The 25855-nt window shown below is 41.7% G+C and overlaps 1 protein-coding gene across 1 annotated transcript in view; it reads right to left on the bottom strand.

Annotated features, from left to right (window-relative positions):
• Positions 1-4801: 4801 nt before the first annotated feature.
• Positions 4802-25855, bottom strand: part of PCP4 (Purkinje cell protein 4) — a 53152-nt gene continuing 32098 nt past the window's right edge. The window contains exon 3 of the mRNA XM_075491863.1: positions 4802-5131. Within this exon, the coding sequence (XP_075347978.1) occupies positions 5004-5131 (128 nt within the window). The 3' untranslated portion in view covers positions 4802-5003. The remainder of the gene's footprint in view (positions 5132-25855) is intronic.

Below are 25855 nucleotides of genomic sequence, written 5' to 3'. Positions count from 1 at the left end.
AACTTTGGTTTTCATGAAGGAGAAACCGTGACAAGCTCCAGCTGGTCTTCTGAGGCGGGTGAGCAGGGGCCCCGGCTGTCGGCAACGCTTGCCGTCTTGTGTGGGAATGCCCCACGCTTCCTCAGGACCCAGTGGGCTTCAGATTGGCGTTTGGGACGTGCTGGGTGGCAGGTAGGATTCACAGGGCTACCTAAACACCTCCTGGCAGTGGCCAGCTTCGTGCCAGAGAGCCTGTGCTCCTTTAGGTGTGAGCCCGGAAACAGGCCGGACGCGAGGAGTCAATTACCTGAGCTGAAGAGAAATCACCTTCAGATGGCTTAGTAAGCTTTGGCAGCGCTTGTCCTTCCCAGCTGTGCTCCTCTTTTGCTCAGAGGTTTCCCTTCCACCTGTCCACCTCCATCGCGTACTCCGACAGATGCCTCACTGACCTGTTTGGGCTGCCGTGCTCGGCCGACATACTTTGGAGCAATTTCAAAATTGCTGTGGTGTTGCTGGGGCAGGGGCTGATAGCCCCGGGAGGCTGACATGGGGTCCTGGGACGTGGTCAGAGTGGGGGAGCCCCAGGGGTGGACAAGGACAGTCAGGGCTGTCGGTGCCTTCATGACATGAAGGCACCGACATGACCTTCCTCTCCTCATGGGTCTCAGGAAGGCTTCTGTAAAACTACGGAGCAAGGAACGGGATTTTTCATGTAGAAAGAATTGATATAACAATTTGTCATCTCATTTTTCATCCCTTTTTTCAGGTGATTTGTAAGGACGTTGCATGATAGACATACCATTGGAGTCCCACTGGTGACACCCCGCCCTTGTGAGAACCAGACATGCCATCCCACCCTTTTGGCTCCTGTCCCTTAACCAGTTGTTTTTCTGCAAGAGGACCTGACCATTGGTTCCCAGACCACTTAACTTCTCTAAGAGACATTCACGAGAGTCCTGGTCAAAACTTCTTGAAAATCCAGGTGCACCCAGGTTATCATTACCCACCTGTTTACCCCATCAGTGACCGCCAGCAAATTTGTGAATCACAGCTGCTGTCAGGCCAGCATTGACATATTACAGTTGTATTATGTCATATCATAGGTTCTCTTGAGCCATCCAATGAAGACAGTGTTTGTAAATCTCTGAATTTGTAAATCTCTAGAGCCCTTCCTAAAATCTGTTATTAATTCACCACCACCTGTTCCCCTGGAATTGAGGCCAGCGTGCGCAATGGGTTGAACAAGGCAGACGCTGTGTATATCTGAGCTCCTCTAGAAGATGTGAGTGAACCTCATCCAGTCCTGGTGATCTATTGTCACTAATTTTGTCAGTTTACTCCAAACTCTCTTCTACTGACATTTCAGTTTGACAACGAATTCCTCAGGCTGAATTATTATGAAAAAGACCCCTGTTGGGGGAGCCTCTGCTCTGAGCGTTAATGCAGGATTCATTTCTACTTTCTGCAAGGCCTCCGCTTCCCCACATCCCCACAATTGTCCAGTAGGCTACCTGTCTGAGGAGCGTTTGAAAAAAGTTTCATTTACAACTCTGTACCTTCAGCAAGCCACAGGTTGGCTTTGGCTTGCCTTTCTGTGTTTAACTTGATAGAATTCACATCCTTTGCTGTTTTCCTCATTTGGGCATTCTTGTGCTTTCTGATGGCGTTTCTTTACTTCTAATAGTGTCCTTTGCTGTTTACTTCTACAGTTTATTTTACAGTCCAGGCAACGATGTGAACAAAGGATTTCTAAGGCTCAGTCAATTGTTCTGATCATTCAACTGTAGGCTATTCTCTTTTGGGACAATCTGACGGTAATTTGGAGCAGAAGCAGTATGGATGTGTCTGGTGTGGGTGTATGTAGTGGGAGTGATAACCCCATCTGCAAAAAAAAGTGTTTCCTGCCTACCGCTCTGAATACTCTTTCATGTTACCTATGGGAACTTTTGCTCTATCAGCACAGATATCCACCTAATTTAAATTTTGCTTTCCATGACTTGGTTACTCCCAGCTAGGTGGTGCCAGTTAACTAGAGAGCTCAGTGAGTATTTGGAAAAGACCCATATAATACCTGGAATGTGTAAGTGTCCCCTTTTTCCTACCTTAGTGAAGCTCCTGGTTGAATCAAACTCCTTTCCTCACCTCAGCAATATCCAGATAGGTCTTTGAAAAGTATGAATTAGTGGTGAGAAAGGAAATTAAAAACTGCCACCTTGGATATGAACAAAGGATTGATGAAAAGCAAGACTCAGGAGCGAGAAAGCTCTCCTCTCCTGGGAACATGAACTGAATCTGTGATGCAAACACATTTTCATAAAAAGGAAATTGTCTGACAGGGGCAGCCACAATTAATCCAAATTTCATGCCAGTTCACTACTTCCTCATCATGTTTCACTGTATATTAAGACTGTATTTGTAAGATGCACTCTGAACTTCACATTAAAGACTAGCCCTGCTGCTGAAAGAGCCATAATTCATTTACTAACAGCCCTTGTTGCTGTGCCTTACTAATGTAATCGTTTTCTCTGTGTCCCAACCATATGATTATTCCTGTTGTGTAGGAAATTTAAGTCCAAGGAATGTCAGATCAAATATGAAAGCCTAGTGCTTACCCATAGTTTTTATTCAATTAAGTAGCCATTACAGAGCTCATGCTATTTCAAATGACATAATGCAGAACACAAATGCAGTCCTTTATTACAGATACATGTTCATCTAAACAAAATGGCACCAACACAATCCAAGCCCATTACAATTTTTAAATTATTACACTAAGGCAATTATTATATGGTGAGCAGTCTCTGTGAAAGACAAGTGGGGAATCCGTGGCCTTCACAAACCACACTTCGAGCACAGCAGCAGTGTTATTTGAGGTTTATTTGTGAAATTCCCAAATGCAGAGAAACAGTGCTGCTCAAATATACTCCTAGAGGAAAAGCACTGAGCTGCAGCTTGGAGAACTCTGACATTACAGGTGATGTGTGGCAAGTCATGCGTAGGGCTGGGACCTGACACAGACAGAGCTGCCTAAGGCAGGGTCTGGGCAGCATTTAGATGTTTATACCCAAACTAAGATCTAAAAATCCCTGTCAATTCCCACCCAGTCTTGCTGTGCTTATTAAGCACCTCACATGTCTCTGCACACGCCTTCGACATCGTCCACAGGATCCATAAGGCTTCCTCTGCTCAGCATCTCTGAGGGCTCCTCCTAACCAGCACGGTCCCAGAGCTCCTATCACCCACCATCAGGTTTGGGCTCCTCACTAAACTGTTGCCCAGCACCGTAAGTGCCTTAACCTGCATAAGGCTGAAGGCCTTTTCTTTGCAGCCCTGCAGCCCGCCTTTCAGGCACAGCTCTGCACCCCTTCAGTATTGCTGCTATGGTGGGCTCTCATGGGAAGCGATTGCCACCAGCGTGAGATCCTTCCTTTCCCTCTGTTCCTACCCCTTGGTCGTAGCTTTCTGTTTACACAAGGGGACTGACGTATGACTAAAAGGACTATGCATCCTTTGCCCTGGTGATCACAGTACTCCTGTGGGAGGTGGGAGAGGAAGAAATGAATCCCTCTAGGCAGAGATGGGAATTATACCTGAATCTCTCACACCTGAAGGAGTCCCAACTCCAGGCTGTTCAGTTAAAGGCAGGCAGGCTGTCACCACTCAGCACGCCTGCCTCTGTCAGCCTGGAGGTGAGGCTCACGCTGCCTTCTTGGAGAACTACTGCAAACACCGGTCCTTCAGAAAATGCTTGTCTCCGATTTCCCTAGAAACAAAGGTGCCTACTGGAACCCCAAATCTGCTGATGAAGCCAAGAAGAGGATGAGATTTTTTTTTACACGTCTCTGTGTAGTGCATGTCCCACTTGCTCAATCTAAATAGTTCCGTTTTCTGAGTACAAGGTACTTGTTTAAACCTTTTTTGAACCTTCCTCGTGCGCTATATGGGCAGCCAATACCTGATCAAGTCTGAAGCCAGGCAAGACCCTTACTTAGATCCACCTGAAACTGGTCTGTTATTGTTTTACAACAGGGATAAAACAGAAATACTTCCCCATTTAAGACAGACATTATTGTGGCTGCTTTTTGTTAATCAAAAACTGGGCTAATACAGTGATAAAGTAAGGGGCTCATATAAAGTTGAATATAGAACAGTGCAAATGGAGACAGGGCTTCTGTTATCTTCTACTCATCAAATACTGAAAATAATATGAAAAGAGAGAGAGGGCATAGAAATAGTTACTGATTATGTAGAGCGTAAAAAGCTGCATCAAAAAGAGAGTTTAGAGGGTCAGTTTCTATTTTTACAAATAATTAAAAAAAAACCTTCCAAAGGTTTCTGGAATTGGGTTTTGTATTCTGTGTCTGATTGATTATTTTTTTTTCCATAACAGTCAATGTGGTCCAAGCTGGGTAATTCGGAACGTTATCGTGCAAAGAGGAAGGACAGGGACAATTTCCCCACTTAAGCCACTTTATTGGTATAATTGCAAGACAAAAATAAACTGCTCACTGCTTCCTACACCTCTTCCCTTCATGACAGCTTCTGTCTGCAACTTTTTACTTTCAGCTCATTACGAGAAAGTAATTTTATTGTCACATTTGGCTGGCAGCTGGAATTCTCCAAATGAGGTAAGCAGGGCTGAGATGCGTGCTCTCATCCCTCAGCAAAAACCTTGTAACATACGGTGCTGTTATGTCTCCAAGCTTTACGTGAAGAGGAAAACAGGCGTCTGGGCTGGGTTCATTTGTAACGCTGTGGTTGCTGGATTAATATGAAGAGACAGATGAAGGCAGACACTTTAATTACTTCACCCTAACTTTTTATTACAACATCAAGTAAAACGGTGAGTTACAGAGGATAATGGGTGTAAACATCTGGGATGAAGTCACACACAAGCTCATGGTTTGTTATCTGCCAATGGGGTTTTAAATATTGATAATTTCTGTACATGCATCTTTGTGTTATTTCTGATTTTCTTCATCAATCATTTCAGGATTACTTTCTTTTGAGCTGTGAGGTAGCTACTAAGACTGGGACCCCGCTTTTTTCTTCTGGAATTTCCTGAACTGGGACTGTATCGCCACGGCCGCCCGCTCTGTCTCTGGCGCGTCCATGTCTATGTCAAATTCCTCTTGAACCTTCTTCTGCCCATCTGCTCAAAGAAAACAAAAAAGCAAATCAACAGTTTTTTCAAGGACTGATAATCACTGGACAGCACAGGTGAAAAACCCTGCCCCTCTCTCTTTCACAGACACAGCTGTGACAATGGGGAGCATATTCAGAAAAAAACCTGGGACCAGTTTCGGCAAACACAGCTGATCGAATCCCTCACCCCCTCCCAACGGCAGAGTCTGTGACAGCCCGTTGGTAGCTCGGCACTGAGGAGTGACATCCAAATGGTGCTCAGCAGTCACCAAGCATCTCCCTGACATCTGAGCAAGTCCTCTCCTGCCCGGGGAGCTAACAGTGAGGGGCAGAGGGACCCGCCTGTGCCACCCTGCAGTTACAAGTTACTCATATCCCCATGTTTACTCTAAAACAAAGGCACCTTAAAATATTTTAAAGTAAGGATTAAGATCCTGTTCCTATCACACCTCCTGCATTAGGGGAAGAGATAATACTTCCTAAGGCAAATTTCTATCCTTGTCACTTGTTTCCTGCCTCATCCCTTTCAACACGTACCGCTCTTCCCCTTTGATTCATTTATGCTCAACCTCTCTGCCGCTGTGCCGCTTCCCTCACTTCTCTCCGGGCTCTGTTGTTGCCTTTCAGCCTCGATCCTTGGCTCTTTGCCTTCCTTTATTCCCAGTCCTCAGCTTTTGGTTCAGCTGCATTCGGCCTCCACGCGGACAGCCCAGCTGACTTTGCTGAATTTTGCCTCATCCACCTACATGTTAAAAGTGCCGCCCTGGGAAAACTCCTGCCCTCATTGCAAAGATAACCCTATTCTGCCTGGACTAACAAAGTGAGAACACACATTCACTCCACTAACCTCGTCATACCGCTGAGTTTCTCTTCTCTGTAAACTTGTTTGTTAAACTCATTTATATACTTGTTGTATCCCAGTCCTGCAGTGAACATCATGCCAGGATGTTCTACTTAAAGCAGCTGTGGGAATTCACCCATTTTGAAGCACTTCGCTTTTTATTCTTCCGATTAATACCTCTGGGATGCTCATCCCCAAGTACTGTTAAAGCAAATCAAGGGCAACACTTTCAATGTATTATTAAAATGAAAAGAAACTTATTCCCCATTTTCTCTCTCCTTCCCACTAGAAAACAGGGATACCGGTTCATTATTTTAGCATGAGTCTTGCAGTATTTCTTGCCTTTACTTCTTGTTCTTATTCAGAACTCAATTTTTGTGTCCCTTTTCCATGACCAGAATCCACTCTAAACTGGGCAAATATTCAAAGGGAAGGTTTTGGCATATTCCACACTGATTTTATTTTAACTACAATAACCAAATAAATGCAGCTATGTTAACATAAAAGAAATGTTCACTTAATACTTTGTTTTACTTAGAAGAACACTTAAGAAGAAAGATGAAAATGTAAGAAGAAAGAGAAAGTCTGGAGAGGAAGAGTAGCTTGAGAGCTTACCAAAACTTTGATTATACAATATAATGAAAAGTTAGGTTATCAAAATGAAGATTTTAGGGAAGAAAATTAATCATACTAACATTACGTCACACTTCCACAGCCATTAAATCCAAGAATCTGCGGGGTTTGTGTAACTATTCAAGCAACACAACCACCTTAAGTACAGAAATACAATTATTGCCTTATTTTTCATGGGGAAAGGGAGGTGAAGGTTGGAAGCGACTTTCTTACGCTCACAAGCTGTTGACACAGCCAAGGAGAAAACTGAACTCCCCCATTAAAGCCGTGTTATATACTGAAACTTAGAGCGGCTTGTTAAAGAAACAGAAATGTCTGTACCAGTTCCTAAACTACTGACTATAACACAACAACGCTTTGTGAAAATTTTGCTATTGCCAGATACCATCTCCTCCACATTACTGTGTACAGCAGAGAAATTGAGATTATTTTTTTAATCAAATTTCAAAAGGAATTACCATTTTCACAACAACTTAGTACCATTTTGTTGGTATTTTGGGGTGTTGGTTTTGATTTGGTATTTATGGGTTAAAGGGAATTAAGACGAGAAATCACAACATTTTACATGGAAACAAACCAAAAAAGGACTTTAAATCATCCTGTAAAAAACTAAGAATTTTCAGTCAGAACATGCAAATATAGACTTTTCATTTGAAATTTTTGAGTGAAAAAAAATCAACAGCCTGATCAGCTAGCTCTAGCACTAACCACTTTGCCATATCAGTAATAAGAAAAAAAAAATGCTTACTTGTCCATATCTCAGAATCTCTCCTCTATTAATAGGGTCCTATTAACTTATTCTAAAGAGAAGAGTATCACTTATGGAGAAATACTCTTATTTCTTATGGAGAAATATTTATCAAAATGTTTATACTAGTAATGTAATAAGCATTTAATCAACTTTGAAATTGATGAGACTAATGTCTTCTCAGTGCTTGATGACTTTCATTCTTGTTGTAAAATTCTGAGTTTTAGGTTCCTCCCTAGCCACTCACTAGACACAGCTGTCAGTCTTAACAGTAGAAAACAAAAGTGGAGTTTACGCACCAATTTTAGCTTTTCAGTATATAAATTACTGTCCCTTGGAAATGTCAATAGCAAAAGCTAGATGGATGGATGAGTAGACACAATTGGTTTCATACCTCTTGATGAAATCTGTCTTGTACAACTCATTTCCTATTACAGCGAAGTCTTAGCAGTATGTGAGCTTGCAGCACTGACTCAGCAATCTTATGGCAAGATTTTATAGACTTAAGAAAACCCAGCATTTAGTATAATTTTTCTGTAGAATTTCCAGGCCAGTTAATCTTTGCTTGATGTGAATCATCATCACTGCCTTAAAATCAATTGTACTACAATAATTTACCATATCGTAAGATCTATCTCACTTCCTTTTATTTTTTGACCCATTCTTGTTGAAATCAAAACCAAAATTCCTTATGAACTCTTTCTGTATTTCTCTTTTTCTCATCACTAAGGAGAAATGGTAGGATGAGAAGTTTTCAGTCATGATTTAGACTTGTAGATTAAGAGATTAGAAGTATTCAAAAGGGCCAAGACATTTATATGGGTAATGAAGAAATTCATTGTTAGCTTATAGATGGTATGGAAATATATATATATAATGATTACACATATACGCATAATGTACATTATAAAACAACACGTATATCATCTATATATAATGTATATGACATACCTGTGTTTTCTTTCTCCCTATGCCCATCTTTCTCTTTCTATATTTTAGATTTTAGCTAAAATATAGAAAAATATTTTAGCTTTTACCTTGAGTTGCTTTACTGAAAATGGCCTAATGATTTAAAACATATCACACCCCACTAACTACACTGGTTTTGTTTTACTGGTTAGTTAGAGTTAAGAGCATGAGTTCCAACCCCCCATGGCAGGGGGGCTGGAACTAGATGCTTTTTAAGGTCCCTTCCAGCCCACACCATTCTATGATTCTGTGATACTATGAATTAAGAACTGACCCACTTAATTACAGTGAAAACCCAGCCTGTGCTCGGGACCTGCACAGACTAGAGATGGCCTCACTGCACCAATATGAGTGACTGAAAGCCTTTTTGCACCCTTCCTACTATATATGCACCGCATTAGCTTTTTCCTGTCAATAGTTGTTCATACATCTCAAACATGCAGGCTATTAAGTTTGAACGCTCAAATGATGAAATTTATGCAGAGAACTGAAAGCAAGCCCATAGAAATGTCCCTCTTTCATTCATTGTCTCCCACTCGAGCTTTCCTTTCACAAGCGATCACTAGCTTGGAAGCGATCTGAAAACCCAAGAAATTTTCACTCTCAGCTGGCCAGAGCATAGATAAGCACTTGCACAGGCTTTACTCTTGGACTTGCTTTTTTCATTCCAACTGGTGGGGGCCAACCATTCTGTCTGATAACAAGCCACCTTTTTCTAAGCTACCCTTATGTAGAAATAAAGGTAGATCTGGATTCCCTCCCCATCCTCAGTCACACACGCGCACGCTTTTGTTGATAATCTACACTTTCTAGACTATGTGCAGGTTTCTTCCACATGGGTATCTGCGGATCCCTGGACTACCACAGGCCCACATGAGGAAACCAGGAGGAAAAAGACTGTTGTCAGTAGACTTCAATTCACAAACTACTTGTGATTTTGAGGGATTCAGAAATAAAAAAGGGTTGATAAGCACTGGCCTGCACTTTCTGCTTTCTGAGGGGATTTGGTTTCATTAGCACCATAAAAAATAAAACCCCTAACCTGTCTCACTACACTCAGCTATTTCAAGGCTTTCCCTGAAAGATTTCTTCATACTTAGTCCAAATTCCCTCTCCTATATAGTGACTCCCACTCTTCTTCTGAACATGCCATGACAAGCCAGGGGAGTCAGTATGTGTCCCTGCTGGTTTCTGACCACCGCCAACAGGGGAGGTGAACAGAACAATCCCACGCCAACAGTCATGGGTTGGCCATAACAAAAGTGTAGTATCTGATGAGTTTTTCAAAATCATGTGTTTAATGTGGACTGACTCTGGCCGTGTGTCAATTCAGGCAAATCTGAGTTGTGGTGGAACAAACTCCTTGGAGCACAATGTCAACTGCTTGATGAGTCCCACCATCATAAGGAACACCCCATGCCCCAGCACCAGTCTGGTGCTACAGGCTACTTTGCAGGACTAAAGACTGAGACACCTTGCAGGGTGCAGATTTTACTTCAGTGTATGCAATAGTCATCCCAGCAGGAGAGCCTGAAACAGCATCTAATTAGCTGTTTTCCAAATCTAACACCCTGAAAGCTCATTTCACATCGTTGCAATTGAAAAAGATCTATTTATTCCATTTCCAGATGAAACATTAGAATGCTGTCTCCGTAATCTGCTACAGTGCCTCATAAGCCGTTGCAAACACTGGATGGATAATGAAGCTGCCTGTAACAAGGAAAACAATTAAATCTTACACACAAATCTACGCAGCAAACTCTCAGAAAATGTGGTGCAAGTGTGATTATTCACAAATATGCATTCAGCTATTTCTTTCATTTACTTTTCAACTATAAAGTAAAATGAATTGTGGCAACACTGGGAAAGAAAACACTGCTTATTCCATATGGGCCAAAAGCCTAAAGCAGTCTTTTGTGGCCTTTGAACTCAGGCTAAACAGACCACTCTTTCCTAAAATTGTTCATGGAAGGGCAAAAGCTGGTGGGATGGACTTGGGGGAAAAGAGGACTCACTCTTTATTCTCCGAATTTCTCCATCCTCCAGATGAAATACAGATTACTTGTCACCTTCTGGAAAAACATTCAGCATGAAAAATTGCATGGGCTGGAGCCTCTAACTGGCATTTCGTGTCTGAAGTGCTATCCCCCGCCCCTGCTCACCCAGCCCACATCCAACAGGAATTACAGGACTATACTGAAGATGGAATATATTCATAAAAATACTGCATTTTTCAGAGGCTAAACTGCAGCATTTGGAAAAAGACTAAATGAAGTGTGGGACAGAATCACAGTGCCCCATAACACGCCAGAAGCAGTATTTTGCCTCAAGCAGGATCGTTACCTCCCACTGCTCAAAAGATCATTCAAGCTGTGACAATCTTTATGCTACTCTGATCCCAAGCTATTACACCAGTCTGTCCAATGAGGCAGAACAGTCCCTAATTAAAGAGGACCAAAATGGGCGGGAATCTCACAGATGTTGACATTCATGTGGAGCATTATCTTTATCTTTATGTGATGGGAAGAGTCATTTTACCTGACTAGACTCCACAAAGCAACCAGCCAGCTACAGAAAACATATGGGTGCTTAGGTGTATGGAGGCCAGATTTAACTCCTTACAAGTACCGATTTTGAAAGCCAAGAGTTGATGCGACCATTCTTCCCCCTCTGTATTCAACTGAGGGGTGAGGAAGTGAAAGACAGGGTCTCGTCTTCTTCTAGGGGAGTCAATCTAGCCTTTTCCTTCTGTGCAAGATGAGGAAAAATAACACCATAACTGACCTTATGGCTGAAGAAAGGAGACAGTCTACTTCTCAACAATAAAAACTCTCTAGTCAGTTGCCAGGGCCACATTACCCAGCAGGCTGGCTCTGAGCCTTTGTCTTGGTCAGCCTGCTGCTCCCCAGCAGACTCTCACTTCAAAAGGCAGCTGAAAAGATGGCAATGTTGGGGAAGTGGATGTTACCCAAGCCCAAGAGAAGAAAGGAAGATAGTATTGGCATGCAGAGGAGAGCCTTAATCTGACCTTGCCTCCTTTATTTATTTCCTAGCCTTCTCTTTTGCGGAATGAAATGCCAAGTAGAGGCCTCTCTGAGATCATCAGCTCAGCAACTATAGTTTGTTGCTCTCTGTGTTATCAGGAACAAACATCTCCCAGAGCCTTGAGCATTGCACTGGTTTTGCGACCCCACTAGCTTAGCGTATATGGCTTGCAGCTGTGGTCTGGGGAGACAGGCTACTGTGAGGACTTTGCCTCAGCACCCCTCCAGTAATGGGATGACCCAAAGAGAATTATTTATATGAGGAGGCTGTTATAGCACAGTGGGCTGATGAAAGCTCATTAGCACAGTACTTATGCATTTTGAGGGACAGACTCCATGATACTGCTGGTTTAATGCAATATTCCCATTGTCTAGAATGACCTTACTGCATCAGGATGTTATTGGCCTTTCTGTTAGCTCTGCCTACCTCCTGAGTTAGTGTCTAGGCACAAACCTCTTGGAGATTACTTTTTTCACATGCATGTTCCTGATGTCACAACATAAAACTCTATGAAATTTTGGTCTGACTTTCCTAGATCGACGCGGTCATTTAAAGCCATTGGTTCTTGTGATATTACTGGCTAATCTCCAGTTCAGTGGTCATTTGCAAAAGACCTGAATCCCTGGGAGCCTTGTAATTACTTGCTTTACCAACATGGTACCATAATGCTAACACAGTATCAGGCCTCTGTGAAATTACCTCAGTGTGACACTGTTGTGGCCCCGTGACCTCTTCAGCCACAAGAGGCACAATCCCTCCAGTCCTCTGACCAGCAAGTCAGAGGCACAATCCCTCCAGCCCTCTGACATAGTCTCCTAGGACTATGCAAGACAGAAATTCTATCTTCTTCCCCTTCCTATCCATATCTGCACAATGGGGTATCATTATCTGACTATTATATAGATAATCCAACTCAAATGTTCAGCTACTTAATTTTTAAGGACAGAAATTATCTCTAATTAGATTAGGACTAACACAATAATTTTCCTTCCTACTCATTAGAAATGCTGCAGGGTGAGACACTCGTTTTGTGACAAGGACTACATCACTACATTTGTTCTTGTTTCTTCACTCCATAAAGAACTCAGACATTCAAGGGCCACCTTCCAACGTTAGGGGCTGCCTGTTCTGTTTGAGTGTCTACTGACACTCAACAGTGGGGCAGGTTATGGCTTTATACCAGGGTGTTCATTTTCCACGGTCAGTTATTTGAAGGTGTAACGTCCTTATTCCAAACGTTATTTGAACAGTGTAACATCCACAGAGCAACCATCTCTGAAACTGAAGAGCAAACCCTGGAGCTCAGCAGTCTCCTGTGACTTCAAAAGCACAGTGTGAAGGGAAATAAAGGTTATCATTGGTGATCAGATTAAATGTAACAGCTATTTTTATCTGAACCACACCAACTTGCCCCTTAATATCACTCAAAGCAAGCCAGAAAAGAATTAACGTATTTTGATTCAACTGTAAATTACAATTTGGTATAAAGAAGATGACTTCATTAGGCAACCAGAATCCTTTCTTCTTCAAATTGACCTTTACTTTTGTAATGCAGTGTTGTTATCTCGAATTTGAAAAATTAGTTTTGCTGTAGAAAATAGTGGTTGTTCTTTTATCATTTTAAAAATGTTATTTCAGCATGAGGCTTTTGAAGTGTGTGGTTCTGTTTTTTTCCTAGTTGTGATAATGTTGGAGAGCAGGAATACTATTTCTGACATAAGATAAACGAAGTGGCACAGAATTATGTATATCGGGTAACATAATGAAACAGAAAGGAAGAGTAATGAAATTCAGTTTACAAAAATTGTATTTTCAACTAATTTGTAGCCAACTACAGATTAACTGATTTTGCTCAACAATTAATACAGAGATAAATATTATTTTTCTTTAAATGCTAATATTATTTAAGCAATCATTCCTCATCTTCAAAATAATTAATGTATCACTTGCAGACTTTTAAAATGGCTTACAAATGTATAACTGATGCATAGATAGGTACATAAGTGTTAATTGAGATCTACGAGGTATTCTGGGCATGAAACTAGAGGCCATAATTCACATCCCCACGTGGAGACCAAACTTTGTGGAAGTTTAACTAGAAACATAGCAAATTAAAATAGCCATCTTAGCTGTATAATCTCATCTCTTACTAGCTAAACCTGCACCTGAGGTGTGCTAGACTGACTGGCAAATGCAATGGAAGCCTCTGGGAGCTAAAACGAAGTGGTGCTGAGGATCAAGTGCTGGCACAGTCAGGTCCCTCTGTGTCAGGTCCCTCTGTCACTGCAGAACGATGCCCCGCCAGCAGGGAAAATACACTTAGCCCTAAGTCCTCTCCTCCAGGAGAGAGTGCCATGATCCTCCTCAGAAATTCAGTCCAAAGTTATGGGAGTCTCCTTCTGCAGCTGCATGCATGTGATCCCCAATGTCCCAGCCAAGTGTTAAATGGGAATTGTTATGATGTGGTTTTAGTTTCCTGTGCAATTTCCAGTTCTCACTTCCTCAGTAAATGCTGTGCCTTTAAACAGCTTTGCTGTTCGACTGTGGAAAGAGCTGCATTTCAGCAGTGCGTGAAGCAAGCCGCCCTCTTGCCTCGCTAGTCAACTGCTTGATTAATATATGATCAGTGACTTTCCTATTATGGTAGCATTCAGGCACTCCAAGTCATAGCTGGGAACCCTAATGTGCTTGCAAATGCAGAACAATAAATTCTCCCCCTTCTGCCGCCCCTCAGTACTATGACCTTTGCAAAAGTGTCTTCAGCAATAAAGTTTAAAATAACAACAGGAGAACTTCCTAAAGGCTACCTCCTAGGCTATGGCCACACCAGCACACTACCCAAGGCCACGGCATGTCTCAGGCACCATCCACAGCTTCTCTAGAGCATGTAATACTCGGCGCAGCCACCGGCATGGCGGGGACTGTTCCTGCCTGGCTACTGTGGCCTCATAGCATGGCTGGGACCCTACCTTGCAGGCAGGGTGGATGAGAACACCCTGGGTTTTTGAGGGAAAGAGAGTTTAGCCCTATTGATGAAGCCATGCTGTGCCACTTTGCATCAAAGTCAGAGAAAAGGCTTTAGCCCATTTTATTTTCTAATAGAGATGTAGCCTCCAGCACTTCAAAACACTTTGTAGCTCTAGACCGCTAGGGAACTGACTCAAAATGAGTTGGCGCTTGCTATTAATTATGTGATGACCAACAGTACCTGAGAGCCCTTGCAAGGAAAATGCGAAAGAGGGATGCTCATCTTCCAACGTGACACTGCCTCCCTTGTGTTGCATAACAGCCTTGCTTTCCAGGAATGCTTTCCCCCCCGCTCCCTCTCTCTTTACAGTTTATAAGAGTAGCTAGGGAATAAGCTCAGAGAAATGGCAGTGATCACAATATGCCACACAGAAGTAGCAGAAAAGGGGGCTCAAATTCATGCACTGCCAAAGTGAGATGAGCTGGGGAAGATGGCATAGGTTACAGAGGAAAACCTGTCAATCAGAAAAAGGAGGGGAGTCAATCAAAAGAACCATGCTATGGAGTCAGAAGGTGTTTCTCTTCACACACAAAATGAAGAAAATGAAGAGCGAGATTTTGCCCTGCTCGTCTTGAAAGTGGAAAATAAGGGCGGTTTCTAGGCATCATTGTATACCGGCAGATCTCTGTTAGCAACTAATGAGAGAGCTATTTTAAGTTTTCACAGTAACTTTAATAAAAATTGTTACATGAGAGCTTGGAAAGTCCCAGTGAGAAGATATTCTCCTCTTGTAAAATCCATCACCAGGTTTTAATTACAAAGTATTTAGCCACACACTCAGCAGTGGACAGTGTAAGGTATAGGAACTGAGCTTTGCCATTCAACATTACACTCTTAAGCAAAGGAGTCATTTCAGTATCTTCTATGCTTCATCACATGGTATCAAAAACCACCTTGTAAATAAGATTGTCTGTAAGAAGTATTTACTTTACTGCATAGATTAAATGCAAGAAACAAACAACTTAAATTATGTCCAAACACTGCAACTTTCATTTGCATGAACATGGGCACTGTTTTGTGCTGGTAACAGGACAATTACTTTCACAAAATCCCACCATGAAAAAGCCACTGCTTTAATACAGGTATGTACCACGTTTTTTTAACATCTTGCACTACATGCCAGCTTGGGGGTGCTTGTGGAGGCAGCTAGGCCATTCTCAAAGTCTTGCAGATAGAAGTGGAGCTTTTGTAAGGTTAAAAATGCCCAAGGAAGTATCTGGAGTCCTTTGGAGACAGAACAAAATTGTCATGGGGTACCTGATCCCACCCACAGACTGAGTTGAATAATCGTGCTCTAAGATATTCTTTTGGCAGTGTATTTGGCAAAAGAAAGTTTGTCACCCCTCCATAAAAACGCATCCCATCAGTAGAGCCCCAGAGACATGACGGATATAAACCCTAGGCTTCTGAACAGCTCCAAGGTAGTTCAGTCACAGTCTGAGGAAAGACCAGCATACTCTGATAGACATCGATTTACCATGAGACTTGGCCTGCCAGTAGATCTTACATGCTCCTGCATCAATTGGCTTTGTAACTTCTGCTCCAGCATCCACAAGTGCAACCAGATGTAGTGCTGGATTGATGCAGTCTGCCCAGTAGTCTTACTGAATGTTCTGTATAGTGAAATTCTCTCACAGAATTTTAATGTCTCTGACTCCTGAAAGCAGTTACCCAGCTGTAGTTTTCCACCATAAAGCAAAGAAATTCTGTTGCAGGAGGGTTCTAGGAAATTTCCACTATTTTCTTTTGCTTGGGCTGTTATCTGAACAGAATCATTAATTTGAGTTTACCATGTCTCCACCGAACACAAAGCGCCACATTATATGCTTATTTCCCCTGCACGCTGGTTTGCTTAACTTTCTTAGGAAGACAGGGGCACCTCAGGAGAATGCATGATAGCATTGAAATAGCAATAAGGGGGAGACAAATGAAGACCCTGTGGCAATATGGCTCTGAAAGAGGATGAGATGGAATTACATGCTGGAGGGTGTTGTCAGTGTATTCCAGGCTGTCTTGCCCAACAGCCATTTGGAAAGCTGTGTTATATGTTGTGCAGAAGCTCATTAAGCCAAACATTTAAAAACTGGATTCAAGATAAAAATCTCTGTCCAATTCCTGAGAAAAATTCACCTAACCTTAGAATCATAGAATCATTTAGGTTGGAAAATATCTTTAAGATCATCAAGTCCAACCGTAAGAAAAAACCCACAACTTGCAGGTGTTTACATTGGAGCTCAGCAGCAGCTCACTTTAGAAAGAAACCAATGGAGAAAAACAGGCACTCCGGGGGTGCAATTCATCTGACCTACTTTAGGCAGACGTTTTAGGACAGCATGAATCTCACCCTTGAATTCCCTTCCTATATTGGGTAGTTCTCTATTAGCTATAAAGGGAACTCAGGGTGACTAGTTCAGATGTAGATATTGATACTTAATCAAATGAATAACATTCCCTGAGCCTGAGTGGTGCCTGAACTACACATTGTAGAATTTCATATGAACACACTTATCTGCTATTTCATGTGAAATTCTTTCTCATCAAATAAATTATTTAGCCTTTATGAAAGGTACTGCACTGAAAGTATAGCAGCTAAGAAATCTTATTTGCTTCAGGAAGGAGGAAAATAAAATAAAGAGAGGCATACCTTCTCACACCACTCCATCTGTGTGCTTCCATCCCATTGCTAGCAAGGAGAGAACAACTCACCTTCAACAGAGGGTCAAAATGAACATTTGTTCCCTCTGCTGAGATGGCCAGTGAAGCTGCCAGTTGTGCAGCTGATCTGGATCCTCTCATGTTCCCTCAGGAGCTGACTGAACAGTCTGCCTACATTTCTGTTTTTATAGATACATAGTTGAACAGACAAAAAAACCTGTATCAGCACCTCTTGCTACCCTTTCAATTTATTTAAAGGATAGTGAATTTTTGTGCATGTATGTGTGTCTGCATGCTATGGAGAGACTATTTCATGCTCAAAAGCCTTTTTTATTTAAGTGTGTATCAGTAAGACTTCTTATATCTCCCTAATAAGGGATTACAGTTAACACCACGACAAGCAATATCAAATGCCTCATATGAACAAGCAGCCAAATGACAGTTGCTGTGAGAACTATAATTGAATTTGCAAGCTACTGCAAACACCAAATCTCTGCTCTGCTATTCAGCTAATAATGAGCCAGGTGATGGCTGCTGCCATTCTGCTGAAGAGTGGAGATACTCAAAGGTACCTTGTTGCACCTAGCATGTGTCAAAGGCAGCCATTACTTGACTACAGGACTGAGACTACATAAAGGAGAAGAAATAAAATGGGTGAGTCAGATGTACTGGATGTGCTGGAGAAGGCAAGTACCTTTTAAAAGGTATTGCTAGCCATGCTTCTCATTGCTGATCCAAGCCAAGGAAGGCCCCCACTGACATGAGATTACAGTCTGCATGAAGTGCACAGAAAACCATAGTGACCACTCCTACTACAGTTCCCCAACACAAATCCCCTCTCCTTCCTTCCTGAGTCCTGTGCAGCACCTGTGAGTAAGGAGGAGGCATGGCTTCTGCACTGAAATCTTAGCTGATGTGCACTCAATAGAGACGTCTGATTTTACAGGACAAGTCTACGCACATGTTCTTTAAATGCCAAAGCACACAAGTTACTGCTTCATCATTCCTTAATGGAAGAAATACAAACCCCCCCATACATCCTTGTCGTCTTCTTTTCTTTCCCCTCCCCTACTGTAGAAACTGATGCTAAGGTTAATATGACTATTGGCTCTGAGACAGAGCGTGAGCATAGCTCTGCTCTTCCACAAATTTCCTCTCACAGAGTAATAGAAAATACCTTATTGGCACATAGGACAATTTACTGTTTGGCATAAGACAGTAAAAAATGGCAATGAATAGATTATCTAAAAGAGTGGGGAATTAATCCAGAAGGGCAAGGTGTCCTTCTCAGCAGCTTGTTCATTACTTATAGACAGTTACTGTATTGTGAGGCTAAAGCCTGGAATTCTAACAAGTCAATACCAAAGCTCTGTGGGATTTCTCGTCCCTGACTTCAGTATCTGTATTTATTGAGTGAGGACTGATGGTATAGGGTAATGTAATTTTTGAAGCCTTTTCAAAGTAGCAGAGATTAATGAGCAAGGTCAGGCACCAAAGGCACTAGACAGTACTTCAAATCCTGCTTCTACTTTTTTTTTTTCCTTTTCCCCATCTCATAAAAAAATAAAATTCCAAACCTTCGAGGTCCCAGGCACTGACTCAGCAACATCCTCTTTTGAACTTGATGCTATTTCAGATAAAGGGTGGAGGGGTTGTTCTCCCATAAGAATACAGTTATATGTTCTGACAAGCATCTGACTAAAGTGTAGATCATTAAGGCTAGGTTGCAGTGGGCTTATTCTCAGGTGTGTAGCAAGGAGGAGCATCCACCTTTTTATAGCCTATGTATTGATTAATCACACCTACATATCTTGGGGTTTTTTTTAAATATTGGTAAAAGCAAGCATGGTTTTCCAATAAAGTCCTAGTGAAAGGAGAAGGTAGGCCCATATTCCTAGCTCTTTATCTATATTAGGAGGTTATGGAGCAGGGAAGTGAAAATGGTCTCACATGAACAGATGGTGCACTTAACAAACCCACACAGTACACTGAGGACACAAAGAAAGGTTGTACATGCTTCAAGCACAGTGCATTTCTGAGCTGCCCACGGAAGTGGTGGCTATGAATTACCGCACTGGCCCACCACCCAAGCTGCCTTCCAGCCCTCAGAGCTGTAAGAAATTACTTTTGTCACCTGGAGCACTCCCTGCCTCCTCCTTCTCCAGAAAGGAGAAGGGGGATGTTCTGGAATGCTTTATCATCCTTTTTCTCCCTCCCATCCTGGTCCAGCAGGGCCTCCTTTTGCTTGGCAATCCCACCTAACAGGGTTCAGGCACGACCACCCCTACTAAAGTACCCTTAGTGCAGCCCCATTCACCTTTACAATATACATCGCCTCAAGATGGAGGAATAGGAGAGTGAGAGAGCAATGGTGATCCGTATGCAACATGTTCCCCTGTATGTCTGACTGGCTTTGTGCCCCCGTAGATCTCTGCCTTGTACCGAAAAGACTTACAGCAACAGTGAAACAGAGAGAAATGGCATTAAGCTGTGCAGAGATTTTGGCAGGTAGTCACTACACATGTTCATTCGTCGGTTGGATTTTTGTTTGTTTTGGTTTTTTAATTAAAAAATTAGGAGTGGGTGTTGATCCTTTATCTCAAGCACAATTATAAAAAAAATACCACACAACTTCCTAGCAATGAATTAGGAAGTGCTAGCACAGTAAACCTCAGCAACATTCAAAAAGAAATTCTTTGCTATAAATTTATGGTAAATTTTCTGTATCCTTGCAGATTCATAAGATCTCCCTGAAACTCAGAAGGTGTTGGAGTGGTTTGCTTTTAAATATAAAATGTTTTAAATACAAAAAATGCAAAAACATTTTAAAACAAAACAAAACAAAAACCAAGCTTTATTGATGTGAGATTGTCTGAAAGAAGAGAAGGGTTCCTATTTATTCTGTCTTTGTTTTCACCTCACTAAGTTTTCACCTGGTGCCTTTTAACAACTGCTATTTAAAAACAGTTTTATCAGGAAGGGTGGGCATTGATTTAGCTAAGTGTTGCAATTGCAATTAGAGAGTTATTAAACCCAGTGCCAGATAGTCTAATTGACATGAAAATCTAACTGAGGCCAGGGAATAAAGGTTTCCCTCCTGCTTCAGTTGTAAATTTATTGCACATACAAAGCTATCTTAAAAGAATATTAAGGTTGCAAAGTTGAGCATGAAAAAGTTAGTAAATGACAAACTACACTGATACCGTCACGCAATTAATTCAGTTAATTTTGCATAGAAAACTTTAATTCCAGAAAATCCTGTTTCAAATTCTTGACATTGCGACTTTCATAGTCTTAGGAGCACGTTGTTTCCTAAATTTAAAGAAAAAAATTATATTCTGCTACAACATATGGACACCCACATGGTTCCTCAGCACAACTGCTTGGAACTGTTAGATCCACCACATAAACCTCTTGTTTTAATGAAGTAACTGATAGTGGTAGTAGGCTGTTGTCCTCTATTTGAATCAGCAGGAAATAGGATGAGTTGCGTATTTTGCCAGTGGGTTTCATACGGCTGACAGGAAAGGAACAATGAGACAATGGAAGGTATGGGCTGCAGGCTCGAGAACTTCTTCACTCATTGATGCCTTCAGATGTGGTAGCTATTTCTGCTCCACCTCACCTGTATAACTCAGGGCTAGTCTCAACTCTTCCTCAGCCTAGATCCTCATCATGGTTCCCAGTAGACCTCAGCAATGCTGTTTCTTTATTTGGCTAGTCCTAGTCCCCAGAACTGTACCAGGCATCCCCTAACCTCAGAATTCCACCCCAGCCCTTTCCCACACTAGCTGGCTCCTGGCCTCCTCCAGTTCTTGCATCCCAATTCATATTTCTCCCTCCCAGTCCCAGTTTCCATTCAAAAGTATCAAACCCTCCCTAATACTGTGGGGTTCTAGTTGACTGATGAGACTTACTGAACTCCTTCATCATTCCATCCTTTGACCTCCCTGCTCCAACTTCTGTGACCATCTGGTTCCAAGGAAGGAGGTACATTTCCTCCTAAGCAACTGTGGTGTCTTGGGAACACAGAAGGGGCATCGCCATGCTCTTAGCTTCAGTCCCTGGCCAAAGTGCAGCTTACAGAAGCATGTAGCAGCAATTAAAGAAAACTATAATTTCCTTAAGCCTTACAAAGACAGTGTTGGTTTAGTTGTTTTAGTGCTTGCTATTTGGCTCAGTGATGTTGAGTTTTCATAAAAAAAAAAAAAATTAACTGCTTCACTGAAGCAAATGTAAAATTTGTCTTTCTAAACATTTATAACTTGGCCAATTTTGAAGATCGAAAAGTCACATCCCAGATGGCAAATCTTACATTTCTATTCAAAATGACAAAGGCTCAAAACAGTCAAAAAAAAGGCCACCAGAAATTGTTTTTAATTGCTAGACATGCTAGCATTTTGTTCAAGCCTCATTTTTGGAAACAACTGGAATGACTTTGCTGAACCCTTCCAAAATAATTCTGCTTGAGGCAAGCAATCAACATGACAAATTTCAGCCTAAGCAATTGGATTTTGGCAAGGCTGTGTACAACTAAAAAGGGAGCTTTTAACCAGCAGAGTTCAGCAGCTCTGTTAATTGGCCTTGCCACTAGTCCAGATTGTAATAAACAAAATAAGTGTATATAATAGGAGTAAAAGAATGTAAACTAAATGAAATAAAAATAAAAGTTATGGATAGCTGGAAAATCATTAAAAGGGGTCAAAAACAGAGTGTGAATATTCCTGTGCTGGTGTTTTGAGATGATTTCTTGTCATTTGCCAATGATTTCTTGAAGTTTTAACTTCAGGAAAAAAATAGAAAATAGTTGAGTCAATTAAAATGATTACATGGAAGACAAAAATTAATCAAAGTTCTCCCTTATACATTCTGTTTGAGGATTTCTCTAGCACTTAACTCTGCTACTCATTTAAAACTTCTCTAGAAAACATTTTCACCTGTGTGAATTCAAGCTTTGACAGGCACTTTTTAAGTTCTGTTTGGATTTACAAACATGTCAGATTGTCAATAAAGCTAATCAGAAACAGCATCTTAGCTGACACACATGGTTGACCAACCTCTCAGATCATTACTCCAGCCCATGTTTTCTGATCTGTATAGATTCATTTTTCCTTCCCCTATTTCTGAGGATTACAAGCCTCATGAGCTTACAAGGTTAGCATCTAGAAGAAGGACTAGAAATTTCATGCATTTCCTCTGCATCAGAAAACACAAGCTGGGTTAGTGCAACGAAGGATTTAAGTTAGGACTTAAATCCCTAACTGACACCGCAAGTGTTGGCATATACAGTATGCACAGTATACAGCACACCCCAGAACTAGTCCCTGTTGCATTAAAACCCACCTCATTTTCTTCACTGCTCAAATTTTAGACCTGAATGTAAACAGAACCAATTAAATATTTTTTCTTCTCTTTTGCTCAGGAAACCCAATATTTACTCCTTCCTTCCTTCCTTCCCAAGCTGATAAGGCAGACAGAGAGAACAACTAAAAGCCTTCTTGTTTCCAATCCTGCTATATTAAAGACTGCTTTGTCTCTTTCTTAAATGTGGTGCTCTTCTTCCAGATATTTCTTTGCTGCTTACTCACCTGGCCCTTGCTTAAATCTAGTCTGGGAAATGGTAAATGTTTTGTGAGACTGGAGAGAAATCAGAGACTTTGGGTGAGGGTCAACCATGACTCCAAATTAGAGCATTAGTCAGTAACCTTCTTTTGGTGAATGTATATTCTTTACTAAAGACCCAGACCGGAACTTTGCCTGGGAAAATAAGAGGAGGGAAAATTAGGCAGTTAGAGGGAGAAGTAGCACTTGACCTAGCTGTGCTGAAGAGACGTGAAATTCTCTGGGGGAGGAGAAAGAAAGACGAGTGAGAGAGAAACAGCGTGAGGGAGACAGTAAGAAAGCAAGCCAGAGAAGAAACTGCTTGTGGAAAAGATGAAAGGAAAACTTCCGTTTTTATGAAGATGGGAAGAAAGTGAGGAATAACTAACTTGGCCCATCACAGCAGCCTGGCCTGCCTGGTAGAGAGGACCAGTAGCTTGGAATCACCCCAGAGCATCCCACTGCATCACGTGCTTCATCCCACTCTCATGGGCACACTCACTTGTTGCCTGTGAGAATAAGGGGTCTCACAGGCAGAAAACTATAAATGTATACAAGACAATGACTGGTTAAAAGCTTCAGTATAGTGAATGCCTCTTGGGCGTTGCATAAACCAGCAGAAATCACTGCCAGAATAGCTATGGCAATTTGCACCAACTGAGGATCTGAGTCTCTGTTTTCTGCTGCTTACCTCAGTCTGTGCAACCTCTTTAGACTAGCAATAACCAGCACTTTTTTTTTTTTTTTTTAACCAAATCGATCAGACTTTCTCCTGAAACAAGCCACTGGGGGGGGTGGAACACCTCTTATTGAACTGCCTAAACTGAAAGTCTACATTGCTTTTTGGTTTTTTTTTGTTTTCTGGCACGCTTGGTCAAGCTTATCAACTGTTCTGTCACATCCAGACAGCATCACTTACAACAACAAAAGGTATCCCTGACACTGGAAGAGGAGGCTGGCAGCTCTAGGCTGGGTCACTCACTATCTCAGCAATTATACTGAAATGTTAAGCTGTGATGAACAAAAGTGGAAGCTGTACTCAGCCTCGTGCTGCTAGGCCAGAAACCTCACAAACACACAGCAGAATAGAAGCAGCTGCTCTCTTATCTCAGCTCAGGTTAATTAGATGCTAGTTTCTATTCTGCAAGTTCAATCAAGAGATCTGCCCCTTGTGGTACTACATAATCCTGGAGAAAACTACTTACAGGCATAGAAAATTACTGTGATGTCCTAAGAGTTGTGTGAAGCCTGAAACTAGGGTCAGATTTATGGTAGTTATAAAACCTTTCCGTGCCAAGTTTCAAGTAAATTTGGATTTATTTATACTTTGGAGAGGAAAACAATAACTTCTTAGTGATCTTGCATAGTACGCACTCTAAAAATAATGGCAGTTGTGGATGTGCTTACATTTAGGTTCATTAAAACCTGAAACTTGGAACCAAATGGAGTGGGAGTTACAAGCTCACACAAACAGATATACGGCGCAGAAACTAGAAAGAAGCACTAGCATCCCTTGATGCAGCTTTCTTCACTGATTTTTTGTGTGCAGCATCTTCTACTGCAAGAAGAAAAAGAATTAATAAAAGGAAGAAAATAAGTATTCTAATTCCAACTCACTCTGGACCTCAGCCAGTCCACCATGTAATAGAGAAAATGCTAATGTTAGCAGCAGTAATCTTCTTAAGATGATGAATAAAGACCAAAATTCTACACTAATTCTGCTGCATCTGAGAACAGCCTCTAGATTGCATTGTTCACAAGGTCTGCCTGTGGCATGGGAGGAATGGAGGGATAGCCAAAAACTACAGTTTCTTTTTGATGTTCTTCCACAATGGAATGGTTTTTAGCTGAGAGACCTCCAGAGGACTCCATCTCATGACTCAGTCTCTTGCTTTTTATTTATATAGTCCCTTATTTAAAAACCATAAATACTTAAACAACAGTTGTGACTCTTTTCTCTCGCACAGGGCCACAGTTTCAAAGGGGTTCAACAGTCAGTGCAGACTAGGTCCATCAAACCTCCTGGACGTGGGCAAAACAGCTCCAAGTCTTGCACCTGGTCCCACTGGGCACATGACACGGGTCTTTCTGCCGGTGTGCTAAGCATATACAGTATTGTTTATGGATCCTTAATCTCCAGACTTCTTTCCACAGGAGTCTACCAGAGCTATTTCTTTCTCTTGAATTTGACAAAGAAAGGAACTTAAGCCAAAGGCTTCAGTTTGCCCAATATGAGACAAAGTGGTGGTGAATGATGACTCATGACTGATTAGCAAAGCCCGTGTCTGTGCCCTCCACTGACAGCATCTATCACTCATTGATAAAAAGGTCCAAAACCACGTCTTCCATTTGTCTTCTTACCTTCTTGGCTAAAAGAAGCCAGGAATGCTGTTTTCCAGCTTCCCCTAGGCAGCACAACATGTCTTTGCCTCCCAGAGGCAGACCTCACAAGAGAAACACAGAGTTTAGTTACGAATACATTCACTGTAAAGGTCACCAAGAAATTTTTGCTAGTGAAAAATACAGCTGTCTGCTTTATGAACAAAATCATTAGATGAGATAATAATACACCTGTGCTTTGCACTGTCTACTAGTAATTAGTCTGCTGGCTGCTAGACCAAGAGGGAGCTGCTTCAGGATGCCAAACAGCCTTGAATCCAGCTGCCTCAGCTCTGTCTACATGTCCTTCCCTGTGTGGGTTCTGGCCCCTGGTTATTTGAGGTGAAAAGAAGGGGGGTATCTGATTCTCATCTGTGCTGTATGAACAACCATCTGTATAAGCCAGGATAAGGGTATATGCACTCCCATCATACCCCAAGATACTTCCCAAACATAACTGGAGGTCTGGTATTACATGTGCATCCACATCTTTTCTCAAAGGTACCACAGCTGGTAACCTACATGCAACTCAGTAAAATCAGTCTAAGGCCAGAAGAATAAACATATCTCCAAGCTTCATTAATCTCTCCCCTCCTACCCTTCTGTTTAGCTGTACCACATCTGCCACAAACCAGAGAATCCAGCCCAGAGTTTTCTCCATAGCAAATTCTTGCTTCCTGTCAGAAACTTGGGTCAGAAACTCTCTGCAGTGTCTATAGGGATCTCAGCCCCAAATTCTTAAGGTGCTACCAATTTTAATGAGAATTAAATTATTTTATGAACACTGAAACAGAAAATCATTAGTAAAAATCATTTACATACAATAGTGCAG

This window comes from Mycteria americana, chromosome 1, assembly GCF_035582795.1.
Source record: "Mycteria americana isolate JAX WOST 10 ecotype Jacksonville Zoo and Gardens chromosome 1, USCA_MyAme_1.0, whole genome shotgun sequence".
NCBI lineage: Eukaryota > Metazoa > Chordata > Aves > Ciconiiformes > Ciconiidae > Mycteria > Mycteria americana.
Note: the sequence above shows the minus strand (reverse complement) of the source record. Positions and strands in the feature narration are given on the sequence as shown.